This window comes from Periplaneta americana, chromosome 7 (genome assembly GCF_040183065.1).
Source record: "Periplaneta americana isolate PAMFEO1 chromosome 7, P.americana_PAMFEO1_priV1, whole genome shotgun sequence".
Taxonomy (NCBI): Eukaryota; Metazoa; Arthropoda; class Insecta; order Blattodea; family Blattidae; genus Periplaneta; species Periplaneta americana.
In genome coordinates this window covers 112,018,535-112,038,125 of record NC_091123.1, presented here as the reverse complement: position 1 = coordinate 112,038,125, position 19,591 = coordinate 112,018,535, and the positions used below count along the sequence as shown (strand labels likewise).

At 34.1% G+C, this 19,591-nt stretch overlaps 1 protein-coding gene across 5 annotated transcripts in view; it reads left to right on the top strand.

The window, feature by feature from the left end:
• Positions 1–19,591, top strand: part of Tomosyn (syntaxin-binding protein tomosyn) — a 461,514-nt gene that overhangs the window by 388,899 nt on the left and 53,024 nt on the right. For 4 of the 5 annotated variants that reach the window (XM_069831184.1, XM_069831185.1, XM_069831183.1 and 1 more), the window contains 2 exons: positions 1,281–1,403; positions 1,783–1,926. In XM_069831184.1, coding sequence (XP_069687285.1) covers positions 1,281–1,403; positions 1,783–1,926 — 267 coding nt within the window. The remainder of the gene's footprint in view (positions 1–1,280; positions 1,404–1,782; positions 1,927–19,591) is intronic. The other variant, XM_069831182.1, reaches the window with a different exon arrangement.

Sequence of the window (19,591 nt, the reverse complement as noted above, 5' to 3'; positions counted from 1 at the left end):
AATTCAAATATTGTTAGTTACAAATTTGGAAAAACAGGTGAGAGTTTTATTCTACGCATACTAGGTAGTAATTTCCATACAGATAGAGTGCTTTCTCTCATGAAGAGTAGCTAAGTGGACACATGTTCGAAACAGGAACACGACACATTTAATCAAATCAGGACTGCAAATTGTAGTCAACTTCAACTATTCACATGCAGAGAATTTTTACAGTTCGTTAGAAATAATGAGGAACTATTACTTGACACAAAAATTGTCTCAAAATACTCTTCATTTAAGCCTAATTACCAAAAGTGACTGAAACAAGGCCCTAGGCCTAGATCCTTGACTGTTTGATGATGATTACCAAAGTTATCTTTACTAACTGAACTGAACAATTTGTCAATTTTCCATGTGATATTTTATGAATTTCTTTGTCTCTCGTATTTTTTTAAAAAGAAGTTGACAACTCTACAAATCTCATTATCTCAGTCAAAGTAAGACAGTAACTCTGTGCCCATGTGAAAATTTTTGTCCCTCATGTATTTTATGTAGGCAGACATATGTTTCGTTGACTTATGTTAACTTATTTTGTCTCCTCGCATTTATTCCATAAATGACGGGAGCTACAACAAATGCTATATGTTGGGTCTTTTGTTACGTTCCTCCAAGCAGCCTATCCATCCCTGCAAAGAAATTGCAAGCAAATGTCATGTTCAGGGATGTAGCGTCCATTGATGTGGTGGAAACATTGCTTATCTTTTCATTTTTAAAAGAAAGCTTTTTTTATTTGTATAAAAATGAATCGTTATTTTGTATTTATACTGTATAATGTTTCACTCGGGATGAATTTGATGAAGATGTTAGCTTCCGACTATACTTGCTGGAAAGAAAATGGGAGACAGAGAGACACAGAAGCATAATGCTTTCCTTCTCTTTAAACCTTTCAAAGTATGTAAGTTGTGAGTCGCATCCAGTCTCGTTTCTGACGTATTGATGACAAGCATCAGCAAGCATTATATTATGGTATCTACTCTTCACAACGCGATAATGTGTAGCGTTTAAACTGTCAAATTACTATATACTTAAATATATAAATTCTAGCTATCCAAAAATAGTGTTGAGTTGCTGCAGTGCCTCATAAATTAATTATGTTTATTCTAGTAAAGTGAACATTTGGAATTTGTCCAAATTATCTTAATATATGACAGTAAAATATACTTCAAATTTTTCAGTTCTCATTACATACTGGTATTACTTTCAATGTGGGCATGCTTAATACTGTGTTTCTTTCTTCATAGATCCATCAACTTTTCCTACTCTATGGGTCGGCACAAGCTTGGGTTCGGTGCTAACCGTCATGATCAGCGTACCTCCACCAGGGGAAAGTAGAATGACGCAGCCTGTCATTGTCTCGCCAATTGGTCAGGATACAGTTTTAGTATCTAACATTATCTAATCTAACTTAAAGAATTTGAGTTCAGCTGACAAAAGAAAACATTATTTCTAAATATTAGTGATGTTAAATGATAAAGTTATAAAACACATTAATATTGTGAACTTGAAATAAAAACTTTCTGAAAAATATTCTGAAAAATTAAGTCCGTGTAGTTAATCTATGCATCCTCCGATATTTTCTCTTTTTTATTCAGAAATTAGTGCATTGATATAAAATCATACATTTTCTTTATAGCCAATTAGTGGTGAAAGGTATTCGAAATTGTAAATAAAGACATTTTGAGGTTTTAGTAATAGTTGTATTGGAAATTATTTCAGTTTAATATTTTATTATTTTAATTTCAGGTACAATATTCCGATTAAAAGGTTGCATATTGACTATGTCTTTTCTGGATTGCAACGGTGCATTGATACCATATTCTTATGAAGCATGGAAAGATGAGAACAAGGAGGGAAGAGATCGAATAAGTAAGGATGCTGTGGCACAAAGTATGTACATTGAGCATTTTTAGCATTGTATTCCTGGACCGTTTCCTTGTTCAGTAAAATAATTAACCTGAAAAACAATAAATGTGCATTTTAATGTTCCCACAGCAAAAGGTAGATGTGTTGATTTATTTTTATTACTTTTTTTTTGCATGAAATTTGTGTAACACCATGATAAATATTTTGCAGTAGTTTATAAATACTGGTACTTTCATATTTTTACGAATATTGAAAAGATCGGCTGACGTGTATCATGGCATTAAAGTAAAGCTGGCAAATCCAACTTAGATAAAGTAATGAATTTAGACTTCTTTGTCACTAACTAATAATATAGATATCATCAATAAATAAATTATTTAGTATATTGTCATAAATACAAATACAATATGGTACTGCTACGTGAAATTTATTAGAGATAATAACGTAACTTTAATGGAATGAAGACCTGCCAAAACTGATGTATTTGCTGAAGAAGATAATCTCTGATTAAGCTCTTATAAATATTATGAGAAGTAGAGTTGTAAGCATATGCAGTAAGTGGGCTGACAACATAACTACAGTAGCGGGCAGTCGAGTCATGTACAGTATATGGATATTGTTAGGATAAACCTCCACACACTGATGACATGGGTCCAGATTTCAATTATAATATAATTTTATTTTTGATAAGCGAATTTAATACACTGTAATTTATTTACATATAGAGCCCAGTCTTTTTAGTCGTACTATGCCATTTTTTCTTTGAGTTTTGTGCAACTATTGCGTCTTTTTTATGCACACACAGAGTAATTCACAAGGATTTATTGCCATTTACGGAGCTTATTTCCGAAGACATTCTAAGCAAGAAATGTCATATAAACATGTCCTAATCTCAATATTTTCAGAGTTACACTAATTTGAAATTGTCTGTAAATACCATTTTTCTTGAGTTTTAAGGGTAAAAGAATATTATACAGGGTGTTTAAGAAATACGGGGCATAATTTCAGGTATGTATTTCCCACATGTAGACAATCAAAATAGTTCATTACAACATGTGTCTGGAAATGCTTCATTTCCAAGTTATGGCCTTCACAACATTGAAATTCACCGGAACGTTTTTCTTTCCGCAGGTCGTTGTCATTACAGAAGATGTTCAAAATGTCCACCACCTGCTTGAATACAGACCTCACATCGATGTCTCATTGACCTGCGAACACGATCCCAAACTCCAGGAGTATTGCATATGTCCTCAGAACATGCCACAATTCGATTCCGAAGGGATTCCAAATCAGGCACCGGAGACGAATAAACCAATGATTTTAAATGGCCCCACAAGTAGAAATCGAGAGGGTTCAGATCAGGTGAGCGTGGAGGCCAAGAAATTGGGCCACCTCTACATATCCATCGGCCCCACAAGTAGAAATCGAGAGGGCAGATCAGGTGAGCATGGAGGCCAAGCAATTGGGCCACCTCTACCTATCCATCGATCAGGAAACCTTCGATCCAAGTACCGGCGAGCCGTACGACTGAAGTGTGAAGGAGCGCCGTCATGCAAGAAGTGAATGTGTTGACGATTGATCAGTGGAGTGTCTTCTAAAACATGAGGTATGGTGTTTTCCAGGAAGTTTGTGTACGCCTGCCCCGTAAGTCTGTTTACAAGTACATGGGGTCCAACTAATCGATCACCAATGATACCGGCCCACATGTTGAGGGAGAACGCACCTGGTGGTGAGATGGAACAGTTGCACGTGGGTTTTCATATGCCCATACATGCTGATTGTGGAAATTTGTTATGCCATCTCGTGTGAACTGTGCTTCATCTGTAAATAATACTAAGGCAGGATTTACACCACACTGCTGCAAGAACCACTGACAGAACCTAACTCGTGCAGGGTAATTTGCTGGTGACAGGGCCTCTACACATTGCAAATGATAAAGATACAATTGATACTTTTCAACAGTCTCCAGACAGTCGTATGAGGAACATTGACTTGCAACACTACTCTTCGTGTGCTGATAGAAGGAGTCATGTTCACAGCCTCCAGAATCTCCTCCTGTTCTTCTGGAGTTGTAGATCTTGGTCGTCCCCTTCCCAAACCAGGAGAGTTAAATTTTCCATACTCACACAGACGGTAATGGAGACGTACAAATGTCTTCCGATCTGGACATTGTCGCTGTGGGTACCTCTCCTGGTACAAACGACGAGCCAGCGCAGCATTGCCGTCCTCCTTACCGTACATGAAGTGTACCTCTGCCAGCTTTTGATTTGAATACATGTCACACAGTCTAACGCCTACACAACACTGAATGTAACCTTCGCCTCGGAATGAACTGTCAGAGTGCCCTCTTAATGTCTCCTTTGACGGCAACGACCTGCGGAAAGAAAAACGTTCCAGTGAATTACAATGTTGTGAAGGCCATAACTCGGAAATAAAGCATTTCCGGACACATGTTGTAATGAACTATTTTGATTGTCTACATGTGGGAAATACATACCTGAAATTATGCCCCGTATTTTTTAAACATCCTGTAGATAAAGAATGAACTATTCAGGAGTATCATTTTTTTACTTAGCTAACATTCTGAGGCTAAAAATGTGTTGTGAATTCCATAGTTGCTTCGTACAGAATTTTTTTCGTCTTTTAACTACTAAATTACCAGTACCTACATTTTCTTACGTATTTATCATAACAATTGTTACAAATCACTCCACTCTTGTAAATTCTTCAAGACTGTACATTAGGATGCATAATTAAACTGTAAAGAACCAAGTTCCTAAAGTCATATGATTTGTAACAATTTTTGTGATGAGTGCGTAAGATTGATGTCATTTTTAGTTAAAAATTGCAAAACAAAATCTGTACAAAGCAACTGACAACACATTTTTAGCTTCAGAACACTAGCTAATTAAAGAACTGATACTTCTGAATAATTCATTCTCTATTTGTAGTATTACTTTACCCTTAAAACTAAAGAATAAAATTAGTGTCACTTTGAAAATATTGAGATTAGGACAAATGTTTATATGACATTTTTTGCTCAGAATGTCTTCAGAAATAAGCACCGTAAATGACGGTAAATCCTCGTGAATCACCCTGTATATATATGTATATTTACGGGTTCACTTTGAAAATGATATGCAACAGAAATTCAGAGTAAATTTTTCTGAAGAAAGTTTTTACAAAGCACACACTATTTCAGCCACTCTTGTATAGTTCACTGCAGCACTACATAAAATTACAAAAATGTTTTCATATAAATACGCAAATAGCACTGAAAGTTAGAACACAAGTATCACATTATTGGATTTATATACTGAGATCAAAGATGTGAAAAAACGTACAATTGAGTATCTTACTTTACAATGAATTAATGAGTAAGTAAATAAACAAAATAGGCGCACCATTATACGAACAGCTACAGAGTCGGTATGTAACCTGGGTTTGGATCCCAGCAGGTCCAAATGAAATTTGTGATGGACAAATATGGTTGTGCTTGGTTATATGTTTTCACGGTGTATTCCCATTTTCCCTACCGTGCTTGCATTTTACCATTGCTCCATTAATCATCGTCATCATCATCATGCGGTACTATGTAGTCCACCTCCCAGTGCACCAAGGGTAATGCCTTCAGCGACAAAGAGAACTACAGTTTTGGTTCATCGTTCATAGATGGGAATGCTTGGGTAAATGACAGAAAGTTAAGTACTCACCATTTTAAAAAAAGGCAAATGAGTAAATAGCGTGTTTGTTAAACTTTTTGGATAGTTTTTGTGAATTATAGGCAATTTTTCACGATTTTAAATTTATTTTATACATCAGTTTTTGGAATTTTGTAGATCCTCAAAATCCAGGTCTTGTTGATGATTATCTCTTTGGATTAAATATCAAATGTCCAAAATTAATTTTTCCTTTTTACACTGCAATTTCCATTCATAAATTCTAATAAGAGAACGACAATTATAATTGTTTAACTGTAATAGGTAATGATACCTCGTTCTTTAATATGAGCTTAAACCAACATGAACATTATTTATATAGCAGTTTTTTGAGTTCAATGAAAGGAACATGTTGAGAGAATGGGCCCCATCTGATTAACTACCTAAATAAATTCTGTTACATGTTCCAAATGAAAGCAGAAATATGGGAAGACCAAGAAAACATTGACAAGAGAGACAAATAGATTAATGAGGGTCTATTTTCTATTACATGATGGTGAGGTGATGATGGTAATGGTGATGATGGTGATGGTGATGATGATGATGTAAATGAATTTATTTATTTTTTCTTTCAAAGATACACTTAATGATTTAACCAATTTTAGTGGTATTTTGGGTAAATTACACATTTGTTTATTAAATAATATGTGAGGAACCATGGGAAAATGGATAGAGAACCTAAAAACAAGCAAAAAAAGTTCATGTAAATATATAGTCAGTTTAGATTTATTTTTTAATTACAGGTGCATTTTAGTTCGTACATGTTTGCTTATTACAACTTTACTTTTACATCTTTGTTTATAATGTCCATGCATAATACAGTGCTCAAAATGGCCATAATGAGTTCTTATACAAGCTTCTGAGTGCCTTATCTTGGGCACTCTTACTATCTCCTACATTCCAGATGTCTGCTGTGTCTGCTGACATTTCTTCAACATGCTGGCGAAAATTTCAATGTTCTCAGTATGTCTGTAATCACGTTTTGTTTTTAAATGTCATCATAAGTAAAATCCAATGGATTGGGGTCAGGAAAACGAGCAGGTCAGAATGGTGATCTCTCACGACTGACATATTTATTAGACTTAGAATCGTTCTAGCAGCAAGAGGAAAATGAGGCTGTGCTCCATCAATCATATACAGTAATAGTGAATTAAGTGTAGTGGAACTTTTTCCAGCAAAACCTTTAAATGTGCAGTTAAATATTCACAGTATGATTATCCTGTAAATGTTCCAGGTAAAAAAGCACCGATTAATCTATCACCAATTATTCCAGCCCATATATTAATGCTAAACTGTTGTTGGTATCTTGTTTCCAAAATTTCAGATGAATTTTCATTAGCGCATACATGAGTAATTACCATATTGTGAAAATTCTGCACTCCATTTCTGGTAAACTTTGCTTCATCAGTGAATAGTATGGCAGGTAGAAAGCACTGGTCCTGAAAATAATCTGTAGTAACCGAATATAAAACGTTGCCTGGGTAGAAAGTCAGCATCACACTCTGAAGATGATATGGATAAAGGAGTTGAGTTCATAGGATTTCCCACATTGTCACGTGACTCACACTGCGTTTTTTTTTTTTTTAAAGCGAAACGTGAAGTGCTGCAGCAAGACTGTTCTTTTATTACATTTGCTTTACCTTTACTGCAGGAGCGTTGCAGCAATCATGAAGCAAATCCAAACACCACTTTACGAGTTTGCTGCATGATCCATCATGGCGGAATGCGTGTTTTGGTCTTTTGCAACGTTTATTATTATTCAGATCGTCTAGTAATAATAATTTCATGTCATTATTAAAGTACAGTGTTTAACATGTTCGTTTCTTTTAATGTTAAATTTATTACTACATTAATAGAAGCCACTATTAATTGTCCACCATTTTGCAGTCAGCTGGCCGAATTGCGTTTTTTTTCGACCCTCTTTTTGCTGCAGCAAAGTCATGGAGCACTTTACTGAAGCGCTTTAAAAACACACGGACACTCAGTTTCCTCAATGAGTTTGGTGTTGCTGCTGCTATTAACCTCAGTAAGATTAAGGACTCCTATATCCAGCGTTCTGGTGCTCAATGGTCTTTCATAATCTAAAACTCTTTTATCAAAAGACTGTTTCTCCAAGACATTCATGTATTCCCTGGAAGGTCTTGTTGGTGGGTAAATGTCTGTTAGGAAACTTTTCAGCATACAAATGTCTTGCTTCATTCGGATTGCAATAATTAGCAGTCTATGTATGAGGTGCGTTTCTGCTATTTCCTGGTCAGAATACATTTTGACCACAAATATTAATACGTAAATCTCAGTAGCAAATAACAAACCTCGAAGCTTCCACTATCCCTTGATTCCAGTTTGCTAGGTGGAAATTATCAGTAGATCCTCTTTTATATTTTTTAGGCCTATTGATTTAATGAACATGACCAAGTAATACCAGTATAAGAACTAAACCACATGAAATGAAAAATAGACCTACCAGTACCGGTACGTACTTGTAATTAAAAACAAAGCGAAATTGACAATACATTCTTGCTTGTTTTTAGTTCTTCCATCAATTCCCCAAAGGTTTCCCATATCGGCCTATTAGTTAACATTCTGTGTACAACATACTGCATGTTCGCAAAGGTCATTAGGTTTCTGTCATCTGTTGTTGAATATTTTATTGATGAAACTACATTTTTTCCTCATATTTTTAGGTTATTTAAATATTTTTATATCAATTAAATATCACGGTAACTTTATTTTATACATGTTATATATGGATCACATATAATTTAATTTCTTTGTGAAATGTACTAGTGATATCTTCTCTTTCTTTTTTATTGACATAATTTTGTTGTAATCTGTTCCTCTTGTTTATGCACTTAACCTTACAAACTGTCCCGGGGAAATTCTTAAAATCATGCTTAATCTCATGTTGTAGGTACTCACTTGCTCAGAAGGTTATTTGACTTATACTTTTTTATACTGAAAAGTTTTATGTCGTGAAATATAGCATAATAAATGCTAATAGAAAGTAAATATAATTGCATTAATTTCTTTCCTATCATAAGTCATTATGCATAACATTGTCAAAATGTTTTATATTTACAATTATGACTGTATAAACTTTCCAATCTACAATTAGGCTACTATTTTAAGGGAGATCCTGAAAATATTTTCACCTATTTACTTCATAATAAATAATTTAAAGCTAACATATGATCGACAAAACATATTCTTTGACTCTGTCTTTTTAGTATAGTGCGGGAAATACATTTCTCAGATGGAAACATCTGTAAGACAAAATTCATTACCTTCATTGATAGTGTGATGATTAACAGTGTTGAATTTTGATATGTGCGAGAAATGGACGATACATTTTGGGGTTGGGGCTTTCTCATATGTGCCATCCCATACCGTAGATATATTGACTCGAAGCTTTCAGCTTTATATCTTTATGAAGGAAGCAGTACCTATTAAGAATTATAGCTAGTCGTGTTTAAATACACTAATCACTAATCACAACTGGAAGGACAAGCATCTGTTCTGTTTACTTAACTTCACTTACATTGCATGTTAAAACATTTGTGGCCACTTTCAATTCATGTGCATGGTAAAGCATGATTCATTATTTCTTGTGATGACTGTTCGAAATGTTACTATTGTCACTACAAAACCTTTGTGTCAATACCTTCAAACCAAAGCATGTTGACAAAAGAAAGTTATATATAAAAATATTATATTAAACCTTTTTTTTTATTACAGTAGTTGAACCTTAGTGATGCTGTAACTTTTGTTTAATAATTGTTTAATATGATAATACTACATGAATTTTTAAAAATTATATATTTTATGAGTAACAGTGATAACATGTCTCATTTAGATATAGAATAAAAATAAATTGGGTCTTGCAAAGATGACACATACTTTCTTACGCGATTTATCCATCTTATAACAACTCAGTTTCTTTATCATGTATCAAATGATATTGTTGTTTATAGTTTTCTTCTTGAATTATGTACTGTACCGGTACACAAATTAATATGACATTCAGCTCAAACAGTTGAAAGTCATTCTTAAAAGTACGAGGTAGAGTGAAAAAGTAACCTTAATAACTGTTTTATTAACTGAATATGTACAATAAGACTACAAACACTTCATCACTTTCCAACATAGTACCATATAACAGGAACATTTGCATTGAACGTAGTGAGGACTATGTTCAAAAGTGATGAAGTGTTTGTAGCCTTATTGTACATATTTAATTAATAAAACAATTATTAAGGTTACCGGTACTTTTTTACTCTCCTTCGTACTTTTCGCATGCTACCGTATAATAGTCAATTTTTAACACACTTGCCTAGGGTTAAAAATCCACTTCAGGAAAGGCTGTCTAGAAGTATTTTTATTGAACAATGGCAAAGATATGAAAAATAAGAAATACATTATTTATGGCACTATTTAAATAATCTAAACAAAAACAAATGATCAAATTATTAATGTCAATAAACAACTTTACATCAAAATACCACTAAGCAAGTATTCCTCTAATGTTTTGAGCAATGTATTTGAAATAATTTTACTCACCAAAGTTCGATATTTTTTTTTTAACTTATTGCAATATGCTTTCTAAACTTTACAGCAGGTAAATCCACTAAAAGGGCTTGCATGATTATTGGAATATGTCAATCAGACTTTAAACTAAATTTGTTTGTTGTTGGTATTATTTTTTACCGTTTGTGCCTTTGATTTAAACGATTTTAATTTCTTTGACTTGTAAATTAAATCAGTTGGGAATTCGAAGTGTATATAATAGTTTAGTATTGTTTTGTGTAAAAGATATGTAATAGAGCCCATTTTGTAAAAATTGATCTCCCCCTCAAGCACTTTCATGGCGTGTATTAAGTATATTTTAACGTTTCACAATTTATGTAAATTTTTAATACATGGCTGCATTCATTTCTTGACAAAATGACAGAAAGAAATATGCCATCGAAAAAAAAAAAAGACGGAAATTATGAAAATACAGGTATTACCGGTACTGTACTTAAAAATATAGTACATTATTGTTAAGATTTCCCAAATAAAAAAAAACACAAGTATTGCTGGGGTTCCTATAAAAATTTGAAGTTTTTTTTGTTATACGAATTCGCGTTATTTCGCGATTCAAAAGTGCTTTTAGGGAGCTTATTGGGAAAAAGTATCAAGAAATTATGCAAAAAATTGACAAGACGAAAATAATAAGCGTTATCACATCTCACAAATTTCACGGATCTCTATAGCCTATAAAGCTATTTTATGTAATTTGTGGAAGATTACTATACTCGTAAGTACCCGTATGTAAGTTATCTTCTTGTGCCATACAGTTTATAAATGAAGTCAACTATCATAATTTTGGGATTATTGAGAATGCCTTTTGTGTTTAGGCTAATCCAGAAAACGTAAGTTCATCTTCTTATTTGAGTGCATAATAAATTATATCATCTAGATATGCATTTTCGAAAACAATTTAGGAAAATAAACTATAAACGGTAAAGTATCTTTCTCAGCATGATGAAGTAACTGTTTATGTTGCGAAACACGTAAAAACATATACTGGTACTGGTAATGAAAAAGTAAGTGTCTGTTTTTGTAATATTCGAATCTTATTACTGGATTAATAAACAGACAAGACATAAATATTGTACAGATATGATTGAGAAATACACTAATTTGCTGAAGTATCTATAAAATACACTTTTTTTCTCTTAAACATTTGCCTCAAAAAGGGGTACTTACATCTTGCATTTCAAAAACTGAAATTTCAGTTAGAATTTTGACTGGCCAAAGTCTGCTATCTATAATAAGTACCAGTACTGTGTGTGATTATATGTTAAATGTTAACCACAGAAACGCCATTTCGTAATTTCAATTAAGAAACACGCCAAACGAATTATCTTTGCACCAAAAACGTATGCTCCCTTGACCAAATTATCGTATTTTATAATTGTTTGAATGCAACAGAAGTCAGAAGTCTTGCTAAACATGTTATTGCTAAAGCACTACTACTTTCCCCAAGAAATGTCCAAGAAAAAAAGAGGGTACATCCTATAGGCCCATGCTTATGAGATCAGCAAATATGGTATTTCTTTATTGCTATCTGTTTTGCATTGGTTATAATTGAGTAGCTTATTTGCAAAACCCCTCTAATCAATCAATCTTCTTAATGTATCCAGCTGTTTGCTGACAACATAAAGTCCACTATAGTCCACTGTAGTCTATTCAGTTGTTGTTTTTCACGAGAAATGAGAGGTATTTTGATCGGCAAAACTCCACTATATGGTTAAAAATTCAATATGTGATATTGGTATGACTGGATTCCTTACTTCATGGACTATCGAACTAACTATATTTTTAACTGCAAAACATGTTGTAAGCTCTCTGAAATTAGAAGAGAAATTTCTGTATAGTTGCAAAACCCGCTATGTGCTTCAGCCATACAGTTGCAAACCAGCTACCAGTACATTTCCGTACATGTGCAGAAGTTGCTACATTCAATCTGGCCAAGATAGATATACTCCTTTTATTTCATGAGTGCAGTTTCATGGAAAGGACTTTGCACTGCCCCCTACTAATTGGTTGTCATAAATAAATGTCTTCCTTACTGTGACGGAAATCTTGTCTTCTCCTGTTACTAACCAATCACAACCCTCGTTCAGAAAAATTGACAGGCTCCCGTCAAATCTACGTGGAGGCAGAGTTGCGGCATCTTTTCCGAATTCCAAGAATCCCGTCAGTCTCACTGTCTCATTTCGAAGGTCACCAGGATTGTGGCAATTGTGCAATGTTGGGGATAGGATGGAATTGTCAGAGGTATTTGTGTAGGAAGTCATAAATCTGTAAGTGGGTTTTCAAAGGAGCCACCGAACTGCACTCCATGAAATAAAATGGAGTACCGGTACTGTATACCTCGCGCATACTGGTGAAAACCCGGCTATGTTTTTGTCCCATTTAAATGCATTATGAGAACGATATACTTTCTCCGAGAATAAAAATTTATTTTGTTAAGGTACCTACGCATTTACTTTTGTGTTTTATAAGTTGGCTCAACTGTTCCCATGTAGAAACAGCTATTCCTTTTATTTGCTGGATCAAACAATACTGGTACATTTGCGCAGTCTTTTACATCTGCATTTCTGAGCCTGTATTTTCTATTCATATTGTTTTGTTTACTTTCTGTGGTTTACGAAAATGTTGAATGGTGATGAAAACTATGAAGCTGAAATTGACGAAAAGTCAAAAATGTTACCGGTATCTGATGAAAATCGTGATGTTCAGTTAAGAACTGGAAATCTTACTCTGGTAGTATCCTAAAGCAGCCAAGGCAATGGCAATTCAAATTCAAGGTGGCAAAGAAAATCACAATCTCATGTAGTAAAACCAGCAAGACAGCATTGGTTAAAGGTGACCCATTCTATAATATTGACATGAGTGAACCTAAAATCCTCTGCAAGAAGGAAAAAAATTTCAAACAATTTGGTGAGATTGAAGATATTGAAAAAGAGGTTGAAGTAAACTTGCAAAGTTGAATGATGTCAAATGACTTCTGTCTCTTCACTGCGGCGAAAACTGGAATGAAAATGAAAAACTGCAGTTCTACAGGTGTTTTTGCTGAAGAGAATAATGTTGTCATGATGGAAGATGGCATCAATGACGAAGGCGATAGTGATATCCATAGTGATTTCGAGCTCATGGAAGAGAATGCTATACACTTCACCCAAGCAAAGTTGTTTATCTCGTTCAGCACTAAAAAAAAATATGTATTTAGTTCCTAATTTATGAATGTGTTTCAAGTGGAACAAAAATATACAAATTCAGAGCTTTTTGTGCATATTTTCATTTTTTTTTTTTTTTATTTTTTAAGACCCCCTTCAATATTTTCAATAACTCAGCACTCATAAAATAGCAGGCTTTGCAAATTGGTAACAAATCAAAATGGCTGCATGCTGAGTTGCAAAACCAACTAAGTAGGCTACCAGTATAGAATACATTTGCAAAACCTGCTATGTGACGAAGAATTATTTAGATAACTAATTTTCATCACTCAGGAGATTTCAGGCTCCTATACAGTAATTTTTAGGTATTTTCTTGCGAATTTTAGTGAAAAAATTTGCTTTCTATAACATTTATAACAGTTTTTTTATCACTTTTTCGTCAATATCTCAAAACCTGTTGTAAAGCATGGTACTTAACAGGTTTTGCAGATGGGCTATTCAATTGTAGTGCATAGTTTATTGCATAAAGTACGGTTTTGAATAGCTGATAATCTTAGCATTTATAATACATGGCTTAAAATGCTTTTTCTAATATATTTTATAACTATAATTACATACACTGTGTCTCGCTTAGAGGAATCGAGAAATAAATGCTCAACATTTAAAGTCAGATGAAGATATTTTTTTATTTACATCTGATAAGATGCAGAAACTCTCCAAGTTTATGCAGCAATGGTTTAAAAACAGTTGCATGTTCATGCGCATGCGCACTAATGTTTATCATGGAAACAAGCCTGGTGCCATTCAGTAGAACATTCTGTCATAGGACCATTCTCCTTCATCGAGGCGAAAATCAAAGGGAGTCTGTATCAGGACATGTGCAGAACTTTCGTTGTTGATCACATCCCCCAGGACCTTTTTCTGGGGTTTTATGACGAATGTTCTGTACCAGCGTGATACAGTTGACACTTTGGAAAAACTGAAACAACGCATTATAAATGCAGCTGCGCTCATCACTCCACAAATGTTATGGAACACTTGGCAGAAGGTTGAGTACCTTTTGGATGTCTTCAGGGTAGCTCGAGGCGCACACATTGAGTTGCACTGACCATTCTCCGAAACTCGGAGAGTTTTTATATCAAGCTGTACAAAAAATTATGTTATAAAACCATTATTTATACTTTAAATTAGCACTTATTTCTCGATCCCTCTAAGCGGGACACGGTGTATATTTAATTGAGTTTTTAATTGAATTGTAGATAGCTCACAGCTTCTGCAACTTCTGCTCTGCAATACTATAATACATATTATGCAAGGAAATAAGTAGATTAGCTTAATGCTGCATATAGTACATTTTTATTGGATAAAGCTTTGGAATAATAGTTTTTGTTCACATTGCTGCATGATAGAGAATGCAGGAGCACCAAATTTCAGCAATATATGATGTGATGTTCACAAAAGAATGTTCAGATTTCAAGTTTATAAAATTTCTTGAGAAAATAAAATCCCAGATTGAAATAATAATTAATTAACAGCTACCTCACTATAATTTTGATATTTGTTTGATATTTCGAAGTTTCATATCCACTTGACAATTCAGTATCTTGGCTCATGTTTCTGAAGTTGGCCAAAATTCAGATATTATTGTTATTTTCGTTTATTATTTGTGCTATTAGACGTATTCCATCCATTTTCTCCCAAAATTTTCGTCACACCAACCATACATCATTCTGTCCAAAGAGGGCAGAGATTCAATCCCGAGTAGATCCTCCGAGTTTTGTAGTGTGCTTCCGTGTTAACTCTCTCACTATCAATTTACTTATATAGAAGCGTATTTTAAATATTTCCATTGTTTTTATAACAGTCTATCAACATATACATAGATTATACAGTATCTTTTAAAACTATCAGTTTACAAATTGGCCCTTTACCAGCATGAGGCCCTCACAACTGCCAGCTTGTCCTGTGAACTCACAGCATCACAACGCTTCACTAGTATTCCCTTGCATAATAATAATCCGAGGCACGACAGCCCATGAAGGACCATGACTGACCAGCCGGCTATTGGCCTCGCGTACACATGTCAAAGCAGAGGTAGACGATCATCCAACCAGAATAGAGGTATCATGTGGTTAGCACGATGATCCCCTCAGCCGTTATAGCTGGATTTTGTAACCAGATTTCACTACGTATCGTATCAAGTGCATCACAATGCTGGTGGGCAGCAGTCCCATACACTGGCCGAAATTTCATGAGAAAATTTCTTCCCCCATGAGAACTCGAACCAGCGCACATTCCGTAACGCGAGTCCTAGGCAGGATGCCTTAGATCACAACACTACGGTGCAGACTATTCCCCTACATACCCCTCCATAATGATACAGCGTACTACCTATTAAATTAATTAAGGGGACACTCAACTTAAAAATTGGAGAAAAAGTGTCATAGAAATGAAAAATTAAATTTCTACACTAATTTACGTGACAGAACTAAATCAATACGCAGAATTCTTCCCCTATTCATTGAGAAGTCACAGTCAAACGCACAAAGCCAAAAAATAAAAAATAATTAAAAGTGATATTTAAATTAATGATTGATTAAAAATTGAAATATTTTTATTTTGAAAAGTAGTGGATCTAATGAGCTGAGATTTTGCATGTTACTTTCCATGTGTATATTAAATTTTTTCTCCAAATTTGAAAAAGATTGGTCAAATAGGAAAAAAAGTTCCAAAATATAGTTGAGTGTCCCCTTAATTCATTCGGTACGGTACTGATACTCACCTTCTCGCAAAAGGGACTGAAATCATTGCCCATTTTGTTTGATGCACAATCTACATCTTAAGAAACTATCATTTATACACGTCGATTATTCTCCAATAATGAACCTAATTTCTGTTCGAATGTTTTCTTTTGGTGAGGATTAGTTGCATACAATTTACTTTACTTTACGTTACTTTGGGCTATCAGGAAATTTACGTCGAAATGTTTGCCTTTTGCCTTATTCTACCCCACGATTTCTTGCACTTCATATACCTGTTCAAAATGTATATATCATGATGCAGTCAATATCTAATCATTGCATAACACAACACACTACTGCACAGTGGCAGTTGATTGAAGCAAGTGAGGCCGAACCTCAGTTACTATGCTTCCTTAAACTCTAAATTTTAGTGTTTTTTATTCGTATATAACATATTGTATTAGTTATCTGAATGATGCATATAAAGTTGAAGTAGAAAACTTTGTGATGCATAGAGACCTGTCTTGCAGTAAAATTTGTTCCTGATGCCCGAAATGTTTTGAATGGGTCTGGCTTCTGCATTTCTTATGTTTCCACGGGTTTTAAAAGGTTGCATTCAGAAATCTGAAACTGAGGCACATTTCTTGTGGCCTCATGGCTTAGCCGGTATTCGCCCACCCATCAGTCTTCACTTCTCCCATTCAGAACCCAGTCTTTTGTCAATGCCGGTCTCAAGGGTGAGATGGGGTGAGAATAACAGTGCTGAATCGTCATATGGTCCAGTGTGGTTAAGTGTTTCCGGAAAATAGAAATCGAAAGACATGCGAGAAATAATTACGATAATTGTAATAAATTCATTGTTAGAGTATCCTTTTTGAAAGAAGGAAAGTTTTGAATTAAGTACAGACCTATGCCATCACTGATAATTTTTCAGAAAGATAATCTTAAAATGCGAGCTTTCAATACATCCAAGTGTGAGGAACATAAATGGGTCTTTGATAATGTGGTGCGAAATAAACTTTTCTGTTGATGGTGCTTGTTGCTGTAAAACAAAAAAACAAAAGATAGAGGGAGGGAGAGAGAGAAAACAGTATGCCTACTGATGGTTTCAGCGATCTGAAAAATATTTCCAGGGAAATTTCAATACATGCTTCTTCAGCTGAGCATAATATGCGTTGCTTTATAAAAATTAAACAGTTACTGAAACAAACTCACAGCATAAGCAACTTATTTGGTGAGTGACATGTTGTTATTTTTCATTAATGATAATGAGGATGATGATGATAATAATAATAATAATAATAATAATAATAATATAGTATCTAGTAATAATGTCAATCATAATAAAGTATCATTTTAATAAACATTTTGTATGGAAGGTAGCCTACTTAAACTAGTTACACCAGACCTCACCGAGATTTTGGTCACCGGTCGCTACTGGTACTGCACTGCCACAAATAAAGCGTGATTCACAACTAATCTGCCTACACATCGAGACAGCTTGGAACTTTACAGAGGGAAATGTAAAGGCATTTCAGTGAAGTGTTATGGCGCCTTAAGGGTATGCCAGCAGTTGTGAGGTGGTCGCACTGGTAAGCAGCTCACTTACAAACCGATAGTTTTAAAAGATTTTCACTGTAGTTATGAACCTGGCTGGTTTTTTCGTTATTAAACCCACACTTCTTAAAAACAAGTGCTCAATAAAAGTAATAATAGGTTTATTTTAGTGTTCTATATACAGTATTATTTTGGCCATAGTGTAGCCTGCACAATAATTAAGACTCATTGCATTAACGTTGCGTGGAAATTTGTTTATGGGCTCTAATTTCGCGTAGATGATGGGCATACTTCTCTCATTATTGTGTTGTTCTAGGATGTCTGTATTGTGTTGTCGTTAGGGCACGGGATTCTCACTTTATTTCCATATTATGGTACAAGTATACAAAAATAAACATTTGGTACATTCCACTAGGATTATGAAAAAATATCTCTCTAATTCTCTATTCAATATTCTTAGTAATGAAAATGAACCAGAGTTACGGGCGCCTGCAGGGAGGAAGGGTTGTTTTCATGAAAGTCATCTGCACCTCTCTGGACTTTTTTTTTTTTTTTTTTTTGCAAAGAATGCATTCTTTCACTATCCTAGAAAAATAAAGACTTGACCGAGGAGTGGCTGATTACTATTTGCATGTTGAATATACATATACACCTCGGTTTGCTATTCTTTCACTATCCTAGAAAAATAAAGACTTGACCGAGGAGTGGCTGATTACTATTTGCATGTTGAATATACACATACACCTCGGTTTGCTATTGGATTCTCTAAAAAATTTGTAGATAGATTTTGGATTGAAGAAGAGACAACTGTAGTCATTATTTTCTAAGTGATGAAGTAGCCTAGGTTAGTAAATTATAATGAATAATTATTTAATATTAAAGTCATTTGTAAGTCTATATTTCATTAATCAAGAACTATAATGGTTTCCTATAAAAGAGAGATGTGTTTTATAACGAAGTGAATTTGTTTATAATGATGAAATGCTCGCAGTGTGTATTACAATAGTTTGTTGACTAATGAACAATGTATTCGGCCATCTTAATAAATTTAATGTTCAGTAAATTTAGAATAAGTATTTTAGATGTTATCTCTTTCTTGACATAAAAACACTATACCTTTAGGCTTTCCAGATAATGCAAAATGTTTAAAAAAATTATTTTTGTTACAATCTCTAAATTTCACTAACTGTTACTCTTCTTGCAAAGTAATGTGGCTTCCTTAAAATATCAGGAATGTATGTAGTTCATATTTTGGAAAAAGTGTGGCTTGATCCCATTGGGGAAAATCCTGTGTGCGTCCATGACCAAAATTATAGTTTTTATAATGTCGGAAAAAGTATAATTTAAAAATATCTACATGAAATGTTTATTGCACAAAATTTCTTCCTGGCATATTTCCTTTTGTCATAACTAGACCTCGAATTTTCTGTAGAGATAAACTAAAACGAGTTAAATATCTTAACATTTTATATAAAATATGAATGTTTGAAAGCGGTTTTACGCCCTAAAAATGCCTATTTCGCCCATTGAGACCTATTTTTAAGGTTTTAGAGCCTGAAATTGTCTATTTCTATTTGTTACGTAGGCTATATATTTTCCAATTTTCCTGTAGCAGTGAAAGAGACAATTGAATGTCATGATGTGGGTTTAGTTCAAATATCCTGTAATAGTATGAAGAAATTCCTGGAAGGTGTCTGGTTTTGTTGAACACTTGAGCAGACAGTAGGAATGTGATGAAATGGGAGGATGTAGTTCTCCGTAAAGAAATCAGCATGGCAAATACTGCTAGATTTAAATATGCATCCATTGCTTTGGTATCTTGGGAACAATATTTTTCACTTATAAAATGGTTCTATCTAAGAAACAGGGGCGTATTTTGCGGACTACCGGGGCTACCGGCGGTAGCCCAAGGAAATTACAAAAGAAAAAGTTTATGATATAACATAAT